At 42.1% G+C, this 23750-nt stretch overlaps 3 protein-coding genes across 10 annotated transcripts in view; 2 read left to right on the top strand and 1 right to left on the bottom strand.

The window, feature by feature from the left end:
- LOC107309569 (ATPase WRNIP1-like) overlaps nucleotides 1–20699 on the bottom strand; it is a 27342-nt gene extending 6643 nt beyond the window's left edge. For 2 of the 3 annotated variants that reach the window (XR_014943589.1, XM_085540325.1), the window contains exons 1-2: nucleotides 5375–8381; nucleotides 4078–4322 (exon numbers count right to left, since the gene is read on the bottom strand). Coding sequence is in view for 2 of the 3 variants with exons in the window: in XM_085540325.1 (XP_085396451.1) it covers nucleotides 4078–4322; nucleotides 5375–5632 (503 nt within the window). In the remaining variant the exon portion in view is untranslated. Of the gene's footprint in view, nucleotides 1–4077; nucleotides 4323–5374; nucleotides 8382–11528; nucleotides 11781–20053; nucleotides 20144–20610 lie in introns of those variants that run through there. The other variant, XM_085540326.1, reaches the window with a different exon arrangement.
- LOC146761984 (uncharacterized) lies at nucleotides 506–1444 on the top strand. Its single transcript, XM_085540335.1, has one exon. It carries the CDS (start codon nucleotides 506–508, stop codon nucleotides 1442–1444), a length of 939 nt encoding a protein of 312 aa, XP_085396461.1.
- LOC107309563 (ovalbumin-related protein X) lies at nucleotides 4251–23750 on the top strand. Of its 6 annotated transcripts, none has more exons than XM_085540330.1 (8): nucleotides 4251–4384; nucleotides 18017–18201; nucleotides 18771–18821; nucleotides 19834–19962; nucleotides 20605–20722; nucleotides 21528–21670; nucleotides 21921–22076; nucleotides 22833–23750. In XM_085540330.1, exons 2-8 carry the CDS (start codon nucleotides 18034–18036, stop codon nucleotides 23232–23234), a joined length of 1167 nt encoding a protein of 388 aa, XP_085396456.1. In that variant the 5' UTR covers nucleotides 4251–4384; nucleotides 18017–18033; the 3' UTR covers nucleotides 23235–23750. The 6 variants fall into 6 exon arrangements, with proteins under 6 accessions (XP_085396456.1, XP_085396454.1, XP_085396458.1 ...); XM_085540328.1 differs by having other exon boundaries at nucleotides 18771–18836; XM_085540333.1 differs by lacking the exon at nucleotides 4251–4384 and adding an exon at nucleotides 16176–16285 and having other exon boundaries at nucleotides 18771–18836.

Raw genomic sequence — 23750 nt, 5'->3', positions numbered from 1 at the left:
CTCCTATGCAGGCGCAGCAGCCCAGCCCAGCAGTTCGTGCCTGGCCTCCTACCGAGCGAGTGTGCGAGGACTGGAGTGTGGACAGGGCGAAATTTGGAGCTGAAACGTGCTCTGGGTGCTGCTTGCGCAGTTCTCAGGTGCCGTCTCAGAGCCACTTGTGCTGTACCCGGACCCTGCTGGTAGCAGGCAGCCGGGGCATTAAGGAGAGGACCGTGCAGCAGAGCAGGTGAGCAGCATGGCAATGCTTCATGCCGGCAGCTGGGGGTGCTTCTTGAAGGACCCTCCCCAGGCTGGCCTTTACCCGTGGGGCCTCTTGTTCACTTCCTACAGTGGCTGGAAGGGAACAGGGACAGGGAGGCTTTGACAATGAGTGACTGGGGCAGCAAATGACGATGGTGTCTCTCTCTCTCTTGCAGTTTGTAACACCTTCTGCCTGCTGCAGCACCTGTGAGGGGAGCAGCTTCCTGACCTCAGCTCTCCCCAGCCCACCGCACAGCCCAGGGCCATGGACGTGCCATCCAACTGGACCTGCCCCATCTGCGGGCAAATCCGGGAGGATGTCACCTACGTGACCCCCTGCCAGCACCAGCTGTGCTACGGCTGTGCCATCTGGTGGGCAAGCAAGAAGCCGAGTTGTGCCGTATGCGGGCACAAAATCGATACCATCCGATACTCGGTGAGGTCGGACGATGATTACCTCGAGTGTGCTGTCCCGCAGCCCGCAGCACACTCAGATCACGGCCTGCAGGATGAGCAGGGGCCTGCAGAGCCGGTGCTCATCCCACCTGAGCACAACTTCCCAGCCGAGGTCTGGGCTGCATTTTTCCAAGATCATCCGGAAGACCTCGGACCCCTGCTCCAGTGGCTGCAGGAGGAGTTGCAGCAGGTGTCCAGCAACGACTGGTGGGAAGTGGAAGTGGGACAGTGCACCACGGTGAACTTCCTTTGTCAACATGGTCTGGACGAGGAGGCCTTGGTGCAGGCGCTGCAGCTGAGCACCAGCGGCGATGTGCTGACCTTCGTAAGAAGGCTCATCAGCACCGCTGCAGCCCTCTACGGTCCCACGATCCGCCACCAGCTTGACCACCAGGACGCCCGAGCTGCTGGAAGGAGGGAGGACAGCCCTGCAGCCAGCTCCATCAACAGCACCTCCCATCAGTTGCCTTCTGCCTCAGGCCCAGGCCACTCCACCAGCCACACTGGGCCCAGTACCGAGGAGCTGCCCAGCAGCTCTACTGGGGTCCCTGGGTACCCCAGCACCACCACAGCGCCCTCAGTGGAGGAGCAGCAGGAGGAGCCAGGGCAGGCGGCGGCAGCGGGCCCCTCTTCCCAGGGCAGGGACCGCTCGTCTGGGGGGACCCGGCGCCCCCCGAAGAGGAAGGCCCGCAGCAGCACCCAGGACTCTGCGCCGCCCTGCAAGAGGCGGCCACGGCGGCGGCGCTAGGCCGGCACCGCACTGCTGTCACAGCACGGCTCCGGCGGGCTGGGAGCCCAACATCTACCTCTCCGCCTGCTGCTTATAACACCTAATAAATATCAGTTAAAAAAATATAAAAAAAGACTAAGTTTGTGTGTTATTGACAAACTGCTGGCATTGCTGTTCCTACCCATCCTACCCATGCTGCTTTCTCCATATTTCCATCCTGATGGAGGGTGTTCAATTTCATCTTTTTTTCCATGACCGTAAATTAGCACTCCTGATTTTACTAATAAAAGAGACAAAGACCCCAAAGAGCACAAGATGGACCAAATTTGATGATGTGTGCTGACATCACAATATCAGACCCCATCCCAAACCATCTCACTGTGAGTAATGCAGGAATTCTTCAGGGGAAGGAAAACACATGAAAGAGTAAAGACTCAAACTCAAACCCAGTAACAGCTATGAGTGATCTCCTTAATTTTTGAAATGCTTAAGTTATATCATGATCTTTGGCTTGAATCCCTTGGTTTTTTTAATGGAGAACAGCTTCATATGTGGTACCTGATTTTCAGTAAAATCTATCCAATTAAAAAAGTCGAAATAATACGAGGCACCAGTGACTGTTCATAGAACATAGGAGAAATAAGAAACAATCCCATATTATTCAATGCAATGAAAAGCTGTAGCAAGCACACCTGTAATAATCCTTTTGCCCCATTCGGCAGTCCGACCAGCTCCAACAGGGATGAGTTTTTGATAACTGCTACATATACATGTAGTGCAGAGACAACGAAATCCATGAAATTCAGCAATGACTGCATTCTCACTGAGCACACAAGACATCTATAGAAACGAAGGAACATTCACCATCGAGGTAAAAGAGACCACAAAGAATCATCATCCTTTTCAAAACCTGAACAAGGTCACAGAAGTGGCAGGATACCAAGACCATCTCATAAACAGATTTCTAGTAGCATATGCAGAATTTCACACTGTACATGGTTGGAAACAGAAAACTTACACCTTAAGGAGACTAAAACCATAATTTAATGTTCACACCCCTCTTCTGCCTTTTGGCTAGAACTCTGCCTCCCTTCTGAAGTGGACATACTTAACATCTGGGGACATGCAGTGTTACAGCACCTTTTCCAGTTCCAGAAAGAGGTGAGCAAAGTGAACAACCAACTCAGATGTATTTCATAACATCCATTTCATTTGTTCCCCAGGATAGACTGAACACTGTCATCTACTTGCGTCTACTGCTAGCCCTGCTTCCTAAATGTGGTGAGGTAAAAAAAGGTGAAAGAAGACACAGCTGCTCCTGGAGAGTGGTAGGTGGAGAGGAAATGAAGGAGCAAAAATAGCATGGGGCGTGAAGCAAGGAGGAGTTAATAATGAGCCCAAAACTGCATCAGAAAAAGGGATGGAATGGCTTAAAAAAAATAATGCCAAATTCAATTGCAAGAGTATATGTCAACTACTGCTGAAAAGCAGCCAGTGGTAGGAAATACAAATAAAAAATTCAAACAAGATTGCAACACAAGCTTTTAAATTCTGACTACTGTTTTCATCTTAAAGCATATGGCTCCCACTTGGTCATTGATGTGGGCCACTTTCTCTTCATGGAGATATTTTTGAAACTGTGTTAGTCTGACAGTCTGCCTGCCAGACTTCTTCAAGTTTGATAAACACCACATTGTGCTGTTTAAATCATCTATTGCAAACAGGAGGTTACAGATACAGGGAATCCAGTGAAACCCAAACCCAAACAACTGCAACTGAAACTATGCCTCGTACTTTAATCCTATACAGAAAGGAAAGTCTCTGAACCTCAGTCAGGGTGTGGCCACAGGCACAGCTGTGCCTTTATGTTAAAGATGACATGTTCTATTGCCCTCTCTTCTAAGATTCATATCACCACAACATATAGATGTATCCACAGTATCTCAGTTAGCCATCCTTATTGCTTACACTCTGTGATAATACTGAAAGGACGAGATATATTCTCTTTCACACATAAAGGGTGCCTACACTGTTACCATCACATCACATGCACTACTGACTAGTAGTACACAAAAATAAAATCGATTAACATCTCACAGCAAATACTCTCCCTAGCACACAACAGAACACAACGTTGCATTTATGCTTAAGCAGCATCCTCCCTGATCTCATTAAAAAAAAAAGAAAATATAAGAAAACAACCAACTTCTGTCACACACTTCCAGGTTAATTTAAAAGGGGATGCCCCATCTGCTACTAAGTGGAAATATGATGCATCCACAACCCGTAACAAGAAGTAATGCACATTAGGACATGAAAAAGAGTCAGTTACAGGCTTCCACAGCAAATCCTCAGCAGAGGAATGGACTTAAATATCCTGGGGGGTGAGCCAGAAGCTACAGATCCAAGTATAAAACTCCGTCCTAATCCAGACGGTAAGATTATGTTTTGGATGGAGAGCCAGTGCTCTGAATTCTCTCCCCTCCTGTCACCCTGCTGCCCCTGCCATATGCTGCCGCTTCTTTTCTTTACTATCAGAAGTGGCTAGGGTTTCTCTTCCCACCCCCCCTAAGCGCTTCATCCTCTCCCTGGCAGGCAGTCAATTCCTCAGGCTGTGCATGTTAACACCCTGCAGCCCATAAAGTACTCACTCTGAGCTCTCGTTGCTGCTGCCAGTCGCAGAGCTGCTGTGCTGGTTGCCTTGGCCCAAAACCTGGACCCCTAAGGACTTGACGGCCCGCAGCAAAATTGCCTCCATCGCCTCAACTGAGAGCTTCTCCAGAACGATCACCCGGCACCGGCTCAGAAGAGCGGCGTTGACCTGGAAGGACGGATTTTCTGTCGCTGCTCCTATCAGAGTCACCGTCCCGCACTCAACGTGAGGAAGGAAAGTGTCCTGAGTATGGGAGGGAAGCAGAAACAACTGATTTCAATCAGTGACAACCTGAAACATCCCATGTGAGTAGGCTACCTAGCGTTTTCAAATAGTTTTTTCCTTGTGCTGCGGGTCTTTGGGTTTCCTGTTGATGTGACAAATAACCTCACTGACAGGGCAGCTCATCTGCTCAGCTAATTAAATGATTTAATTTCATGCACATGGTAGGCTGTTCGCCTTGATAATCCATGCTTGCACTGAGAATAACTCTACCGGCTAAAAAGGAAACATGGAAAGCCTGCAAACTTACAGTTTACTTAGATAACTTTATTTTGTTGTTCGGCAAAAAAGGTAACATGAAAATGTCTTATCAAAGAATGAGGCTACTTCTAACTCTGAACCAATGTTTAGGGTTACAATTCTCCACCAAATTCGATAGAACACCTCAGAAAATACAGGAAGATCACAACACAGTTTCATAACCACGTCGTAGTTCCACAACAGTGGACATGTCCTTAACTTTCAGGACAGAATTTAAGCTTTCTGTGGCATGACTAAAAAATATAACGCCTAGGAAAAGAAATAGAAAACAAACACCCAAGTGATAGCTGCAGCAATATACTATCCCACAGTACCTTGCTATGCCTTTATTTTCTTTGTTACCACAGAGAGTTGAGCACAGCATTAAAACACTCTATGCACATCTACATTCCAGACCTTTCTAAAAGGTAACACAGAATGTTATCGCCACGGCGGAGGCTGAAATGAAGGTATGTACAGCAAATGTTACTGATATGGAATAAAATTCCAGGAAGATGTTACCTAAAGATGTTACACAAGTCAACTACAGGTACAGCTCAGCCTATTCTTTAAATCTTTGCAACACAGGAACTGCACATTGATGTGCGGTAGTTGGTTACAGACATAAACACAGCATTCTGTAATTCATTTACCACAAGCATTAAAATTAAAATCAAAAGCCCAAAGCAAGCTAACACCCAAAGGCAAAGTGGGGAATTTCACAGATGTTCTGACAATGGCTTTTTCCCCAAAAAAGCAGTAGAGTACAATACCTGCTGAGATTTATTGAACCGATGGATCTCGTCGATAAAGAGAATAGTTTTTCTCTTGAAGAGTCTTTTTTCATTCTGGGCTTGGCTGATGACATCTCGAACATCATTTGTCTTGGCACTTGTGGCTGACAGCGTCACAAACCTCATGCCTCTCTTTTTGCTGCTGTTGGCGATTATATGTGCCAGGGTAGTCTGAAAAAGCAGAGATAATTTTGTTACAAAAATCATTTGAAGACAGTATATCAAGAACAAAGACATATTTTGGACACAGGGACAGCACTGACAGTTCAGAGAATAGGGTATTTTAGTTCATGCGACTGTAGACAACAGAAGACTCAAAAACTTTCCGCTAGAAGTAGCTGCCAATTCCACACCACATTTCTAAGGCTTGCAGTTTTAAGTAACAGGCCTACTCGGTCTCAACACTGAAAATGCCAGCAATGACAGCTGTCTCTTTCACCATTGAAGAAAAACTCTTCTCCAAATACACAGTTGTCACAGGAGATGGGTTGCCTGCAATTCATTGTTCAGTTATTCCTTAGAGTATTTTAAAGGATAAATAGCCGAGTCTATTCTGAGATACCTGCAGAAGAGCTCACAGTGCTATCGCATTTAAGAAAGAAAAAGCTACATAAATATTGTTACAGCTTTTTGTATTTCCATGACACAGAAAAACGTTGAAAAGCAGTTCTCTACAAAAGCAGGAGTGCACTGAAAAACTATATGCATACTTGAGATAATGTAATTCAATCTAAATAGTCAAGAGTAATCAAACCCAGGGAAGCCAAGGGTAGCTGCCTGAACAAACCATTGGCTGGTCTCAGTAAGCAGCTCTGTTGTTTTTCTTTCCCTGTAGGCAGCTCGGTCACATTGTCATTTATTTATAGCACATTTCACTGCACCCACTAAAGCACAGAGGCAGTCTCCAGCACTACCTTGCAAGCGAATTCACCACACCTAAACACAGGCACAGTCTTCAGACCTTCCATTGCTCCTCTCAGGTGTACCTGTATGCCTTGAGCTGTATTACCTCAGCTTGAAAGTACTGCTAGAGAAAAACAGGTGTTTTCTCCATCAACCTCACTTCTGTTAGAGGAGGAGGTGAGGACACTGGAGAGCCTCGGCAGCTGAGGAGCAGGACAGGTGCTGACAAAACTGCTTCAGAAGACATTCTAAGTCCTGAGGTTAAAGCAGCAGGTGCTTCAAACCTGATCCTCTAGCACAGAGACTGCAGAAGACACCATCTATCAGATGCCACTGGTGCTGGCACGACCTCTTTCACTATCCTAACAGTGCTGCTCTGTCTCTTTAAAGGATCTCCACATCTCTAACATGGCAACCAGCCTAAGATGGGAAAAGGGAAACTAAGGGGAAAGATATGTTATCGTTTATCCTTGCTTTCAGTTTACTGAGAGGTTCCTGTCTTCGGAAGAGGTATCATTTTATGTCTCAGTGCAACACTTAAGTCAGATCCCCTCCTGTCCCCAGGAGCTCAAAGCACCAGCCCTTTCCCTCCTGGGAATGTGGCAGAAGACGAGATTGACGTAAGCATTTTCCAGAGTGTTGTTCAAGCCTACAGATAGCAGAGAGTCCTGGGAGACTTGATGTTTCCCTACAAAAGGGACAAAAGAATGTATTCATGCCTCAGCACCACTGAAAGCAAAAAAACCCCCAATATATCAAAAATGAATATGAAAACTGCCCCTCTTATTTCTCTAATACTGGCAGTGGAGAGAGGTAAAAGTAGAATTTAGTTTGCTGTTCTTCTTATAGCTCCACTTCAAGTGGTAACTCACACTTCATTGATATCAGGTGACACAGATGAAGAGATTTGTTATGGTCAACACAAGTCTAAATCAAGGCATTCGAGATTGCAGAGATCACTTTTTTTCCTGCACACGGCATGAACGGCTTTTTCCACTGTGTCAATCAGCACATTCTGCAGCGGGGTCAAAAACCCAAATGTTTTATCTCGGTACAAGCAAAGAAAATGCTATTTGTAAGCCAAAAAGAAACGGAACCCTGGTGTTTTTCAGTCAGTCAAATCGGACATACCATCTTCAGATAAAATGTTTTACTGTTTAAGGAAGGGACAGGATACACAGGAATGTGTCCTTCTGCCCCTTACTTATGGGAAAAAAAATACAAAGAAATTAGTAGGGAAACGATGAAGAAACCTGTTTGAAAGTTACCATTAAAACAAGGATCTACTTGCCATCTGCTCTGCAGTCCTCGGTCAGCATATAACCTCTCCCACCCTGCCAACTGCTGGGTCAGCAAAAGTTGCATTAATAATAACATACACTGTATTTCAAAAGCATTGCTTGATGCAGACAGACATATTCTTGGCTTCTTCCCTCTATTCTTCACAGTCAATCATTCAGCCCATCAAACAGAGGTCAAGCCTACCCTATTCTTCTGTAAGCCTGTTATTTCCCATCATTTCACTTTTTTTCCTGCTTTTTCCTCAAACCCATTCCCAGCAAACAGTGCTTCTGGGCTTTGATACTAGCTATGGATTCAGTGATTCTTATGGGCTCCTTTCAACTTGGGATATATGATTATGTGAATGAAATACAGGTGCCCCTGGAGCCAACTACAGCTCTCATTGTCAGAGCACACAAATAACTGTTTGGGTTAGTAGGATGTTTGTAAAGAAAAATCCTGTCAAGAAGGTGTCTGTGAAACCTAATATAGTTCTTAAATCACGTTACTGGAAGATCAGATAGACTTTGTTTAAGGACCTGCCTGTGGCTTCCTGTTCACAGAGTCCTTTCTTATTCATTCTTCAGTCACATGAATTTGGTAAGACAGCTGTTGCAGATGGCAGTCAAAGAAAACAGATTGTCTCTCAAGCGTCACAGCCCCACAGCCCTTTCATGTCTCTCAGCCCTTTCATGTCTCTCAGCCTCTTCATGACGAGCTGCCATTCATTTTACACTACATGGAAACATGCTGTGGTGCAAGAGCCCTCCCCTGCAGATGGATAGACCCAGTCACAATAGGCCACATGCAGGTTCACAGGCCTGAGATGGAACACCAACAGCATCAGTACTTGCAGGTGCCTCATAGGGAAGCAGCTCCCTGAGATGCAGCTTAAAACTGTCCTATCCAGTACCACTGAGCCGCATTGTGTCACAAGAGACTCAGGCAACATGTCAGGTTATGTCCAAAGGAAATTGTCAGGACAGCAGATGAACGTGGCTCTGACACACCGCCTATTGAGATAAATGCAATCAGAAGTGGCAGCAGCTGGCACTTACATAAGAGCAGATGCTATTCTTACTCAACTTGTTTGGTTCCTCACACCCCAAATAGCCTACTGTGAGACTACTGGAGGAGTAAAGTGTCACCAAACAACAGCAACAGCATGTGGCTCAGAGCACTTCCAGAATCCAAGTCAGACCAAGCATAAACAGAGGCAAGGTCACTGCACAGCATTTCCTGAAATGGAGCTGCGTCTCCATTTGCCACATCCAGGTTTGTTTCATCATATTCCAACCGCTTCCCAAATATGCTAAGTCCAGTTTTGTCTTCCCATAGTGCTACCCCAAGTTATTCCCGATTTCAAAGGGCATCAGGCATTTGAAGGCTTCTCCCAGGCAACTGCACAGATAAACTCATTTTTCAGAGTTGTTCTGTAAAAGATAATACACATTTCTAGATCAAAATCTCATTTCCCATCTGCGCTGCATCTGATGCATCATGACAAATGTCTTGAATAACAAGAAATCTAAGGGACTCCTAGAAATAAAATAGAAACTCAAAGGGCATTTGATGGGAACTTCAAGGACAACTTGCTGGTGGTTCTTCATGTTTTGCACTTGGACCAATGTGGCACAATAACTTGGTACCAGCATACATATGCAGACCCCCAAAAATTATGCATGAATGCTCTGTGTGCTATCATTCATAAGGAGCAAGTTCCAAACCCGCTGCCTACTTTTTTCCTTGTTAAATGGCATAAACAAGAGGCAATGTTTACCGTATATAAAACAGAACGTTCAGGTTTATAAGGCTTAAATCCTATCTGTGGCAGCAAAATGATTCTGTGCTCAAGTTACTCGTGTCCCCTCGCTAACTCTTTACTAAAATTGGTGCCCCGTGGCAGACAAGCAAAAATCTAAATCCCTGCATTAAGGTGTCATAAATCACAGCGCGGCAGACTCAGATTACAGCAGGATTCATGCAGGCTCTTAAAAAGTTGCATAGTCAGGATGAACAAACTGACTGTTCACGAGTTAAAAACCACGGCATCTCTTTGAGGCAGCTTTTCCTCTTCTGCTCTGTGTCCAGACAGCTTCTTAAAGCAGAACACACATTCATGTGTTCAATGCTAATAGTGACAAAAGCAAAAACAGAAACAGACACAGCGAGTTCTCTTAAAGCATTCTGAATTCATAAAAAAATTAAGGTGTTAAGTAGAAGTACAAAGATCATGCTCCTTTAAAATAAGAAGGCTCATCACAAAAGAAAACTCAAATGAAAGTCACCTCACAACAGAAGTATCCTGGTTTTCAGTGTTTCTTTATTCAAGTGCTCCAACAGCCAATAAGATCAAAGCACGATGTATTTTTAATTACGCACCCAACTTTGATGTATTGTGTAATAAAACCTCTCAGAGAGCACTCTTGATCTTCAATATCACCTACTGCATTTGCATCAGTTTAATGGCAAAGATTCTCTTCTAGCTCAGAAGAGAGCAAGCAGCCTGTCATAGAATGGCGTAGGTTGGACCTTAAAGACCATCCAGTTCCAATTCTACTTAATATTTTTAATATTGTTTCCCACTGAAAAGAACTGTGCTTAGTAGAAACAGGTTTAGATATCAGTCCCATGAGGTCCTTAGACAGTGCTAGTACACTCCCCAGGGAGGTGGTTGAATCGCCATCCCTGGTTGTGTTTAAGAGCCACTTGGATGTGGTGCTCAGGGATATGATTTAGCAGAGGGTTGTTAGAGTTAGGGTACTGGTTAGGCTGCGGTTGGACTTGATGATCTTCAAGGTCTTTTCCAACCTGGGTAATTCTATGATTTAAATTTCAAACATTAATTTATGTGGTTCTTTGTGTCAAAAGGAAACAGACTTGTTGTCAGTCAGCCCATACATTTCTGATTACTTCTCCATGAAACATCTTCTTAGACATTTTATATATATTCATCCAAAATGGTACGTGAAAAGAGGGAGGTGTTCCCATCTTCAAGGGGTTTACTTCAACTTGCATTCAAAGCTAGCTGAAAGAGAGAAGCCTCAAAACCATTTTCTGGGGAACAGCATCAATTCAACCACAACTCAGTAACAACAGTCCTTATGCAAGTCATAAGGCAAGCATGATCAGCAGCAGAATTTAAGCTCACCGAGAAGCAAGTTTAGTACATACAACAGCACTCAAGGTGTATGAATGAGGAAGGTACGTCATGAGAGAGGGAAAGCGACATGACACGGAACAGATCACCTAGCATCCAAAAACAATCTCAGCAACACAGGAGGCTCCAAAAGTAGACCTGGAGCACAACAGTGAGCTGTCAGCACCTCACCAACAAGCTTTAACACAGCCATTCAAAAAATGTATAGTCTCAGCAGAACACAACTCGATGTCCACTGAGCTCGGTTGTCATCCAGACACTGAATGTGACCAGCTTCTCCAGGCAGCTGTGTCAGCGCCTCACCACTCAATGAGTAAATTGTTTCCTTCCAACATCTAACCTAAATTCTCTCTCTTTTAGTTTAAAACCATTCCTCCTTTTTGTACCACTACTGAACTATTCTAAAAGTTAATTCCCCCTCCTGTTTTAAGCTCTCTACAAGTACTGGAAGGCTGCAATGAGACTTTCCCAGTGCTTTCTCCAAACTGAACAAGCCCAACTCCCTCCATCTTTCTTCATAAGAGAGGTGCTCCAGCCCCCTGATCATGGTTCTCCCCTGGACTCACTCCAATAGCTCCTTTAACTCATTTACAGGTTTCTTTCTGACATTACCTCGCTGTTTTAAAGGAAGTAGCAACTGTGTACATTCAACAGCTGGTTCTTTTCAGTTGTGTGTTGTGTAGTATGAACAACATAATTACTAACAGTATTAATCCATTTATCATCCATTCTTATACCTGCTCCTTATTAATTGTGATTAACTGGTATTATTATACAAACATCACACACACTAAGTCACTTTTTATCTTCAAAAATGACACGGTGAACTTCCTTTGTCAACATGGTCTGGACGAGGAGGCCTTGGTGCAGGCGCTGCAGCTGAGCACCAGCACCAGCCTTCGTAAGAAGGCTCATCAGCACCGCTGCAGCCCTCTACGGTCCTACGATCCGCCACCAGCTTGACCACCAGGACGCCCGAGCTGCTGCCAGTCGGGCCTGAACTGCTAATTGAAGTCCATTCAATCTTCAGACTTTCAAAGCCTAAATAAAGAGAAAAAAAAATGGTAAATATACTGATGGCCTAGTTCCACAAACTACCTTTCAGATGTGGAGTAACTTTTTTAAAGGCATAGCTAAGAGGCTGCAGAAAAGAAAGGACCACATCCAATTTGGTAGCAACCAATATCCAGCATTTACAGACTCATGAGAAATACCTTTTAATTAATTAATTAATATATATATATATATATATATATATATATTAAGGAAAAAAAAATATCCTTTGATGACTAACCCTGTTTTTCCTGTTACTCTCAGTTGGGAAGAAAATAACTGCTAGGTATGTATTACTGCTATTTCAGTACTGCAGACTTGAAGAGCTTTCCCAAGTGCTGAGATATGCAGGGAAAACAAACAAACAAACAAACAACCCTGTAAATTACAGTACTGGGCATTTAATTTTGATTGCTAAATAAAGAAGACTCATGACAGTCTATGGCTACATCTCGCAGGGCTGCAATTTTACATGAAATATAGCCTGAATCAGGAGAGTTACTGGCAGAGGCAAAGTTTGCACACCAATTAGCTGGTAAAAGAAGAGTACAGCAAATACAGGCTGTGGACTGTTCTGATGAACAGAATATGTAACAAATAGCAATGTGTGTTTTTCAGCACATACCATGGTGTATGTCTGGTTTGAGTCAAATATGTATTAAAGCAAAATAAACAAAACAAAAAAGACCAACAGTGAAATAAACAGTGCTAGCATACATTAGCCTGTATAATCAGACCTACACATTTTTCAGATTAATCTTCAAAGAGAACAAGTTTTATAGTATCTATGATATGGATAAATACTACAAAATATCACCATGAAGAGCACCAGTCTGACAACAGGAAAAGGAATTTGGAGTGTGAATTGAAGGGGAAAGTGTGACTGAAATAATTATCACTCAGCCCACTGCAGCAGAAGCAATCATTTATGATCTTAGATTTCTTAAACTTGCTCCAGGAATATCTAGGTAATCCCAAAAACAGGAACAAAATACAAACACAAAGAACAATTCTGTTTTCTCTTCATGTAATCTTTTTTTTTTTCTAGTTGTATTCTAACTTAAAAATGATGACAACAACAAAACATTTAACCAATGTTTAAATGTTTACTGATAGCTTTATTACATCAAACTGAGTTGTTGCTGGAGATGACCAGCTACCAAGGTGCGTAACGGACTGCTAGATGTGCTTGGTCACCTCTTACCTCAGGTTGCTGTGCAAACATGATACGCATTGACATACAAGCTACTATGAGCTCTGAAGGGCAGCTTAGACATTAATTCTACTCCAGGACAGAAGTGCTGACTATCTGAGTGGTTTATAACAAGGTGCTGATTGACTTCAAAGTGGTTCCAAGTCAACCACTGCCAGCTGCCTAAGACTGTGTATGAGCAACAGAGCTGATCATCTCCAGCACAGCAAATAACATGAGAGCAAAAAGCAACTGAAATTCTGCAAATGAGGCTGTTCTGGCCACATCTTGGTTCATTAAAGGATTTTGAGAGATGCCAGAATAGCCTCTGCTAAATGTGACACAGATGGACAAGCTATGGCATGAACAGGTCCAGGGCATAAGCAAACATTATCCTCAAGCACTACACAGGAGCTGCTGAGCAACCACAGGAGATAAAATGTGAAAATCTGAACGGATAAATGTTGGAAAGAGCTGCATTTTCTGCTGCTTACTATGCCCTAGATTTTGCCAATACTAGGGAAGAATGGCAAACCCCACATTGGTTTATGAACAGCTCCACAATGGACTGCCTGACAGAGGAAAAGGGCAGCAGAGTCCTTGCTGACCTCTTTCTGGGACAAACACAGATCTGGAACAGAGTTTAACCAACTTGTCTTGCTTGTATTCGTGACTCTTGAATTTCAAGAGGTGCCTCTGATTTCCCCCGGCCTAACACCCTATCTGAAATTGCAAAACCACATTTTGTCTGCTGAGGACTGTGCATGGATAGTCCATTCTGATCATCATAGTCAGGCTGCTTCTATGACAAGCTTTGCACTAACATTCAGTGCAGAAAAAATGCAAGACCTGATTAGCGGCAGACCTCTCTCTGGAGAAGGTGTACTGCCTCAACTATCTTACCTGTGCAAAACTGTTGTGGTGACTGTGCTATTGCAGTGGTAGAATGTACAAAGAAGGCAAACATACTGAATGAGAGAACATACCAAAAACACCTTCATGCCCTCTTCTAGCAGAGACAGCAAAACAAAATGTTTATTGAGAAAATCTCAGACGTTAGTCCAAGAGATGAAAATACTGTCCATATGTGCAGGGCTGGTTGTGCTCTACAGATGCATGCTCCAAAGATGCCCACAGAGGACAAAGACATTGAAAACAAGTATACAGAGGACTGTGGGTACCCAGGAAAGCTCTTCAAGGAACACTTGAAAACATGTTTGAGCACCCACCTGACCTCTAGCTGGAAGCCTGATGTAAACATGTGAAGATGGAAGTGTAAGGGAAGACACTACACACTGCAACAAAACTTGTGCCCTCAGGCAGGAAAAGTTTGACAAGATAAAGTAAAAGCTATTGAAAAAGGAACATTAAACAAGATAGGAGGAAACCTGCTGACTATCTGTAGATTTCCCTTCCCCCCACATGATTACTGTAACATTCACAGATAAAAAATACTCATTCTGAGCATGGAAACTGAAAGCCACTCCAGTTATCACGGTCTGCATGTATATGCATGACTGAATTTCAGCAACACAAAACACACTGCTTAGGATAAAGGAGCTCCCTTTTACCTTCACCAATTGGTATCACTACCACAGCGTATTGCCTGTCTTATGTGCAGAAATGTGGGATTTCTATTATTCACTCCTGCGGCCTTTACAGAAGCTTTTTTTTTTTCTTTAGTGCTCATCAAGAGCATTATTCAATTAGGAGTAATAGCTTTTTGCAATTGAGTTATATTTGATATTGTGCATTATGATTGTCTAACAGACCATGAATGTTCCTTCAGACAGATTTGGTAGTTTATTTACCTGTCATAGTAAAATAGGAGGTACAGAAGATCGATGAGAATAGCCTGTGCATGTACAATGGGCCTTGTTGCCATGACCTATGAAGAATGAAAATCAAAAGCTGACCACCAATCATCCCTTTTATTCCACTGGAGGTTCAGCATTCATTTCTGAATTTCTGAATACTTTGGGGTCCGCCTCTGCAAAGCAGCAAATACTTTCAGACTGTTCCCCGTATTTCTACCTCTTCCCTATCCACACTGAGTTCTCTAATTCATCCCAACACTTCTGCTCTGAATTTTTTCATAAGAATGAAGTTTCAGCAAAATGTGCTTTCTCCTCTCACATGTACGTTGTAAAGCCTTTGGCTTATACCAGATATAGCCCAACTTCCAGTGAAAAACTTTGGTCTTGCCTAGCTGCAGAATTTGATGGAGCTGTGCTTTTAACAAGTACTAACTATAAGCTTCTCCAGTCCTCAAACTCTTTCAGCAGACCAAAACATTTTTTGTACCATTTTATTCTTTAAAAAACTCATAAAGCTTTGTTTTTATTCTTACATGGAAAACCACCCATTACAAAATCCTCTGAGTAGAATGACCATCCTGCAGCTGGCTCTGCTTGGAACTGCATTATTTTCTCTACATCAAGTGGCTGCCATCCATGAGACTATGTTTCTCTGCACACTGTAGTGAGAGGTCACATATATATCACACTTTTCCCTTCATCCGTCCTGGGAGCAGTGTTACAGTAAATTCCCTAATTACAGTGCCCCAGAGATGAGAAGAAACTAAACAGCTGGAAAGGAGATATAGTCTTAAAAAGAATGGTTTCCAGGGATTGATGCACTTCCTTGCACTCCTTGATAATATGGGACTACTCTTGACTCATCTTTAGCAGCAAGTGCTCATAAAATGGTGAACAGTGGTGGGTCTCCTCTAATCACATCTTATTTTCTCATAATATTTTTGGATCCTTAGATTCATCTGATGGTGAAAATCACTTGATTTGATTTATTTATTTTTTTTAATCTGATTTTACAACTCAGTTTATTTTGAAGTATACTACGTTTATCCTCCTTTTATTTTTATTTATTATTATTTAATGTGTGTGTATTCATTATTCATTTGGCTCTAGTTATTGGCATGGCTCAATCAAATTAATGTTTAAATTCTGAAGCAGAGCATGAGACATGCTAGACTTGAACTTGGTACAGCTCTGGAAGATACAAGAAAAACCTGAATAATTACATTCTTCTATGAGGTTTTACTTCACAAAATAAAATTTGGCTTTCTCCAAATAGAGTACCAGTCTAATGTTGGCCTACTCAGTGTTTTCAAGTACAATAAATCAAAAGGCAGTGACAAAGGGTAGTAACTCAAAGGATGACTCTTAGAAGGCTAACAGGGGGAGTGTCCGAAAGGGTACTGTATATATCACCAAGAACTCAGAGAATCTGCTTAGGTTCAACCGGCAAGCTGGATTATTACGTGCCTCTTTGATGTTTTTCTGTAAGTACTTCTCCAAATAAAATATAATTTCTAAGTTGCGTTCTTGTATATGGAAAAAAACAGCAAAGGAAAAACAGAAATATTATGTGTAAGATCTTAAAAGGAAAAATAGGGCTGCCTCCTATTTTATGATGTTGGCCCACAACATCAGAGGCAGATGTTGGGGGTATGGCACTGGAGGTTGAACCTTCCAACATCCCGTTACGTGTTGTTGCTGTGTGACAGGTGGCAGCAGAGGGGCAGTCTGACCAAATAGTGTCTGACGTAGAAATGTGTATGAAGCAGAGGTGTGTCATTGAATTTCTCCATGTAGAAAAAATGGTACCCACTGATATTCATCGATACTTGCTGAACATTTATGGACACCGCACAGTGGAAGTGAGCACAGTGAGGTAGTGGATGGTGTGATTCAGCAGTGGTGAGAGCGACAGTGGTTCACCTCCACTGGTACAGATTTTTATCAGCAGTAAATGCAGATTTTTGTGCATTCTTGGAAAAAATGCATAGCTAAGTGTGGTGGCTGTGTTGAAAAATAATGTTTTGTGTCTGACAATCTTCTCAAGGAAATAAAGTTATTGTAATTATTAGAATAATATTAAATATGCCGTTTGTATCTATTGTAGTTTCCATGAAAATAAATAGCAGACATTACTTCTGGTATGATCCACATATAAGACAGATATGTAAAAAATATTTTTGGAAGAAAAAATTTCTGTTTTCTCAGTCGCACTCCCTGGAGAAAACAGGTGGGGTACAGTAGGATGATTCACAGAGCTGGTGGTTCTTCAATTGCTTGCAAAAGGAACCACACAGGTCACATAGTAGATCACATCTGCTCCAAACTGTGGACATGCTGTTAATCCAACTTAGACTGATTTAGATAGGGGAGGGCAGTATTCAGCTTTCTTGGTCTCAGATTCAAGAAAGAGAAGGACTGTAGATTTCAACAAATTCCCCTAAGTCATGACATTAAATTGCATGTACAAGACCTTTAACAGGCTGATCTAATGCAGCTTTACAGTGCATTAAGCAATTTAGCCAAACTCTATATATGGCATATATATGCTTGTGGGTTTGTTTGTTTGTTTGTTTGTTTGTCAACAACAAAAATGGAGTCAGCAGAGATTAAATGTCAAAAAATGAAAATGTAGAGAAAAAGCAATAGTTTAGCATCTAGGCAACTGGCTAAATTTACAATGAAATTCACTCCCATTTTTCCTCCAAATTACAGGAAAACAACCTCCAATTTTATGCCTAGTTGTATAAAGAAGTAGTTTCAAACAAACTAAGACTATTGTGAGTTGACTACAATTGACTGAAATATCCAGAGTATGGTCCAGAGTAGACACAGAAGAAATGCAATGTGTTTATATTGTCTCAAAAATAATTCAGAGCTCTCTGGATGGCTATAGGGAAACTCATCCATAGTATCCACACTGTATTCATCATACTGAAGCACAGATGGAACTATCTATTTCCTAAAGGGCAAGTATAACACAGTGTTTTTATAATGAACCAGTACCTTTCTGAAGGAATGCAAAAACACATATTTGGGAAACAATGGGTCAGTGTTTACAATATTTCTAATGACTGCAGAATTTTTAGGCTTTACATTATTGTTCTGGCATCACAGAAACAGCAGTGAACAAGCAAAATCTGGTCCATGGAAAGTACTTTTTACTACAAGTGCCACACGTCAAAACCACACAGTTATATTTCTGTTTGTTTTAGACAACACTGATTTCAAAATGGGCTCCATCAGTGCAGCAAATGCAGAATTTTGTTTTGATGTATTCAATGAGCTGAAAGACCAGCACGCAAATGTGAACATGTTGTATTCCCCCCTGAGCATCATTGCAGCCTTGGCCATGGTCTATATGGGAGCAAGAGGCAACACTGAGTACCAGATGGAAAAGGTAAGTTGTGCAAATGAATGCAAGCTTACTTTGATCCTGGTCAATAGAACAACAATTTATCCAGGAATATCTTTGAGACTTTTTCCAATTGAGAGGCCAGCCATTGTACATTTGCCACTGGATTTAAACTTGGTTAGAGGAAGGACCTTGAGCCATGAGGTCTGGATCCGAAGCTAACTTTTATCACTGCTTATCACTACGAAGGGTAAGAATGGTTTCTACTAAGGAGATCCCCTGCTTCAGCATTTATTATCTCACAAACCTGACTCCTTCCAGAGAAAATGAACAAATTGTAATGTATAAAAGAAGAAACATTCAGATATAAGGAGTCACAGTTGTTAGAACAATATGGGCATAGCTGGTTTCTAGTTGGAAAAATAAGTGAACTAATTGTAAGGTCCTATCAAAAAATGTTCAGAGTAGCACATGCAATAAACAAATTTGAAGCTCACATGAAACTTCTCAGTTCAGCCATTGGTTATTCCAAGCCCAGAACTTGAACACAAAAAACAGTGACTCTCAGTGGACTTTGCATACTTAATCTCTTCTTCTGCTACTTCCATTTGCAGGCTCTTCACTTTGACAGCATTGCAGGACTTGGAGGAAGCATTCAGACAAAGGTACAGAAACCTAAGGTACATTTATTTTTCTCTCACATAGTTGTTTTTTTTTTTTTTTTTTCTTTCCTGAGAACAGAACTTAAAACTGTTTTGACTGTGCTTCAGATCCCTACCTAATGCTCTCAACCCAGGATATGCAAGTGGAAAAGTCAAATCTGTTAACAAACAAACAAACACAAACATAAAAAGAAGGTTGGTTTCACATGTTGCACCAGAAAAAGTTATAGGATAGTGGAAGGGAATTTTGAGTGCTAGGATATCTTCCTATGATAGGAGCTTGCACACTTGTAGGGCTTGTTGGAGGACAGCACATGAGCCATCTATGCGCTTTTTTGCATGGTCACTTGATGTGATTGGAAAGATAATACAAGCCATGTTCCAAAGCCTATCTTCATCCACTTGAGTTCTCCAAGCACAAGATGTGGCTTGCAAAGGACAAGATTTTTCCTTTTCTTTTTCCTTTTTCTTTCCTCCTTTCCCTTTTCCTCTCCCTTTCCCTCTCACTTTCTCTCTCCCTTTCTCACTTCACTCTTCCCTTCCCTTCCCTTCCCTTCCCTTCCCTTCCCTTCCCTTCCCTTCCCTTCCCTTCCCTTCCCTTCCCTTCCCTTCCCTTCCCTTCCCTTCCCTTCCCTTCCCTTCCCTTCCCTTCCCTTCCCTTCCCTTCCCTTCCCTTCCCTTCCCTTCCCTTCCCTTCCCTTCCCTTCCCTTCCCTTCCCTTTTGCTAGAGCATTTAGTGGATTATGTAGAACAATTTACAAAATGCACTCAGACAAATCACTCACATTTTCTGTTTGTTACCACCAAGACTGAGTGTTACCAAATGCTATCATTTCCATGTAATTAATTGCATACATATAACGTCTCTCCCATGGAGCTTTTAGACTCTAATGTATTTTGTTTGCAAATGCCTGAACACTGTGTTTTCCTGTGTGATTTGTGCCTTATAAATAGTTGTCTTTCTAGTAAAATAAGCTAACATTTATACCCTTTTTCCTCCTCTTCACCAACCCAGTGTGGCAAATCTGTGAACATGCACATGCTGTTTAAAGAACTTCTTTCTGATATTACCACATCAAAAGCCAATTCTTCACTCCGCATTGCCAACAGACTCTATGCAGAAAAGTCACGTCCTATCCTACCGGTGAGTTGTACATCAGAATGATTTCTTGCTAAATCTTGCATAAACACATAACCCAGGAACACAGACTAGAGTATCTGTTAATCCAGCTCACCTCAGTGGTGTGGACTTCTACATCTTTTTTCTCTGCAGCAGCTGTGACAACAGCCTTCACAGAAAGCATTTCCAGGGAAAAAAGATGGCCCTATTCAAAAATGAATTAGAGTTCAGTATGTTTCTTCACTTGAAAACTTCAAAAACAATATCATTGAAAGGGTCTAAATTTTTCATTTGACATTCTCAAAATAAAGCATACAATTATTCTCAATCAAATACATTTTATCTTTAAAAATAAAGAAAAATGCTTCAAAATAAAGGATTTTATCCTAACAAAGCACTTGCTAATGGACCTGAAGCTGTTTTTCTTCAAGACAATATGTCAGCATTTCTACTACATAATCCTAACTGGCAAAGTAATGAAAATCTTAAAGGTCTTAACATATCTTGCACCAGAATAATTTTGTTGGCCCAGTTTTAACCATTTTGTACAGGAAAGTCTAACCATAGCATAATTAAAAAAGACATGGAACATTTTAACTGCATTTTATTTCACCTTTACAGTCTTTCTAAAAACTGACTTGGTGTCTACAACTGCTGTCTTTACAGGCTTACCTGAAATGTGTGAAGAAACTGTACAGATCAGGTCTGGAAACAGTGAACTTCAAAACAGCATCAGACCAAGCCAGACAGCTCATTAACTCCTGGGTGGAAAAGCAGACAGAAGGTAAGCTCAGAGAAGAGTTTACAATATACTTCAATATACTTTCTTGTTACTACTTTACTTGAACAACTTCTGGAAAAATAATTCTCTCCATCTCCTTTAATGGATATTTCCTGTGGAAATGGATGGACTCTGTTGCACATTTTTTGTGTCTTGGTGACAGTGCATGTATTTAAATATATATGCCAAAGGCAGAGGTGCCAGGGTATGCACAGTGTGCACTTTCTGTGTAAGGAGAGCATAACTCATGCAAGATTAGTCCCAATTTCCCTAGAATACTGGCATATGCATGTGCTGGATGGGTAAGAAATGGGCTTCCATGGAAGAAAATAATGCAGTTGCTAGACTGGTGTAAGAAAAGGAATGATTAGGAGTGTGCATACATTTATCAGGAATAAAGTGGGAAGAAAACAAGAATCAACTATGAGAAGGAAACACAGGGAGAGACGGAAGATCTGTATCCCTGCTTTGTTTTTCATTTCCTTCTGTTCTATGCAAGTCTTTTTCCAAGCACATTTGAGATATTCCTGGGGATATGTGTGAACATTCAAGCCTACATGCCTCCTTTTAGAAATGCCTGGCTAAGTGTCAATTGTTCTGTATGAAATCACCCTCATGAACTTGAATTCTGCATGTCATCATTTAAAGAAGAGGAAGTCAAGTCAAGCTTGCAGCTTGATTTCTAAAACACAACACACCTATGGAAATGGCTATGAAAACAAAACCCCACAAAGCAGTATCCTCCAATCCCTTTGCTGCATTCACGTAAACCAGAGTTAGAACTCACTGCTTTGCTTCCTTCTTACAGGACAGATCAAAGATTTGCTTGTATCAAGCTCCACTGATCTTAATACAACGCTAGTCCTTGTTAACGCCATTTACTTCAAGGGGATGTGGAAGACAGCATTTAATGCAGAAGATACTCAAGAAATGTCCTTCAACATAACAAAGGTAGGGGACACGGTCACTGCTTCTGGGCAGGACAAAAAGCCATGAAGGGTATTACACACACCATTTTACAGTCATTGATCCAGGGTTCTTCTGGAGCCCTTGCTGGCAGGGCATGGGGCTGAGCCCAAGGGGGGCTGGCAAAAGGCACCCAAAGAACACCTGCAGACAAGAGAGGAAAATGGAGACACAGCCTGAGGATCCAGCCCAGTCTCCCCTGCTCACATCATTGTCTCATGCTTCTGTTTTGCAGCAAGAAAGCATACCTGTGCAAATGATGTGTCTGAACAATACTTTTAATGTGGCCACATTGCCTGAGGAGAAAATGAAGATCCTGGAGCTCCCATACGCCAGCGGAGAGCTGACCATGTTGGTGCTGTTGCCTGATGAGGTTTCTGGCCTGGAGCGGGTACGGCCCTTGCAGGGGATAGCAACAGTTCTGAGTTCAGTGAGAGCTGGCTGCCTTCAGACCCTTGGCTGTCCTCTCACACCCTGGCTGTGCTGTACTGCCCAGGCAGGGGAGCACAACAGTGGCTCAGGTGCTTCCAGGCACTCAGGCAGAGGTTGGCCTCTAAGGAGAGTCCTGGCCTCAATGTTATTAAACAAAGAGTATAGCAAAGAAAGGTAAAGGAGCCTAGGGCTTCTGTAATGTTATAGAAGGGCATGTAGAGGCAGTTTTTTCATCTGGGCTATTACATAAACTCCTCAGTAAATGTTACTATAATTGATGAGGTTCATTAATCCCTAATGATATTTTTGAGAATATTCTCATCAAATATTTTGAATAAGCTGCTCTCAGAATATCAAAGTAGATGCAGAAATGCTTGTGTTTGCTCCATACTATCCACTATATATAAATTGTCATGGCATGTTTTTTACGATCTCTTTCACCAGCTGACCAATCTGCTATGTAGTGAAATTGCTATATTCTTCTGTATGAGACATGAAAATATTTGTACAGAAGGGGATGTGTCAGGCAGAACTGAATAAAGGGGCATCGACAGAGGAAATACTAGAGAAATGAATGATACAATAGGAAGATGTTGATAGGATGCACTTTGGGAAACTTTCCATTTTTTTCAAAATAATAGCCTTGATCAAAATGAATGATGGAAAGAAGCTGCACTCTCATTACAGGCAATTTATTCTCTATCTCTCTTTTCAGATTGAGAAGACAATTAACTTTGAAAAACTCAATGAGTGGACCAATCCCAATAACATGGAGAAGAGGAGAGTGAAAGTGTACCTGCCCCGAATGAAGATTGAGGAAAAATATAACCTCACATCTGTCTTAATGGCATTGGGAATGACCGACCTGTTCAGCCATTCAGCCAATCTGACTGGCATCTCTTCAGCAGAGAGCTTGAAGATATCCCAGGCTGTGCATGGAGCCTTCATGGAACTCAGTGAAGACGGCACTGAGGTGGCAGGCTCTGCAGAGATGACAGAAGACATCAAGCATTCCCCTGAGTTAGAAGAGTTTAGGGCTGCCCACCCATTCCTCTTTTTGATCAAACACAATCCAACCAACACTATTGTCTATTTTGGCAGATATTGGTCTCCCTAAAGAGAGGAAGAGATGGCAATAACACATACCTTCCCCTCAGAAACAAAATCCCCTTACTGTAGTGCTACAGCATAATCTTATCTCTTCCATAGAAAAGACATACCCACAGGAGAGGACACAGCACCAAGCACACTTCCCTTCCTATACTGATTTCAGAATGGCTTAATATGAGCATAACTGAGCCAACAAGCTGGTAAGAACGAAGACACTTAGCAGCCATGAAGGTGACAAGTGATTTTCACCCAAGGAATAAATAGTAAGAATGAGCCTAAGTCCTTGGGAGCTCGTTACACAGAAAGCAATGAGCTTTGCTCATCCCTTTCCCTGGTAACATACCGCTAACAAAACAATGTTACCATTCTTGAAACATGGGCTTTGAGATCTCTAGTCTAGAGGGGATGTTTAATATTATGGCTTAATATTATATTCTGTTTTCCTTCTAATAATCCATTAATGATTTAGATGCATACAATTGATTTTGTTTTGGCTAACATAATAAAAGAAAACAACAAACGA

This window comes from Coturnix japonica, chromosome 2 (genome assembly GCF_054131305.1).
Source record: "Coturnix japonica strain WE chromosome 2, WE-NBRP24, whole genome shotgun sequence".
Classification (NCBI taxonomy): Eukaryota; Metazoa; Chordata; class Aves; order Galliformes; family Phasianidae; genus Coturnix; species Coturnix japonica.
This window is presented reverse-complemented; position numbering and strand designations above follow the sequence as displayed.

Excerpts from the sequence above, each read along its gene's own strand:
- LOC146761984 (XM_085540335.1), top strand. The coding sequence starts at position 506 with ATGGACGTGCCATCCAACTGGACCTGCCCCATCTGCGGGCAAATCCGG.
- LOC107309563 (XM_085540333.1), top strand. Across the intron at positions 18,837-19,833 it reads CAAAGGTACAGAAACCTAAG|TGTGGCAAATCTGTGAACAT; the intron begins GTACATTTATTT and ends TCACCAACCCAG. Across the intron at positions 19,963-20,604 it reads AGTCACGTCCTATCCTACCG|GCTTACCTGAAATGTGTGAA; the intron begins GTGAGTTGTACA and ends CTGTCTTTACAG.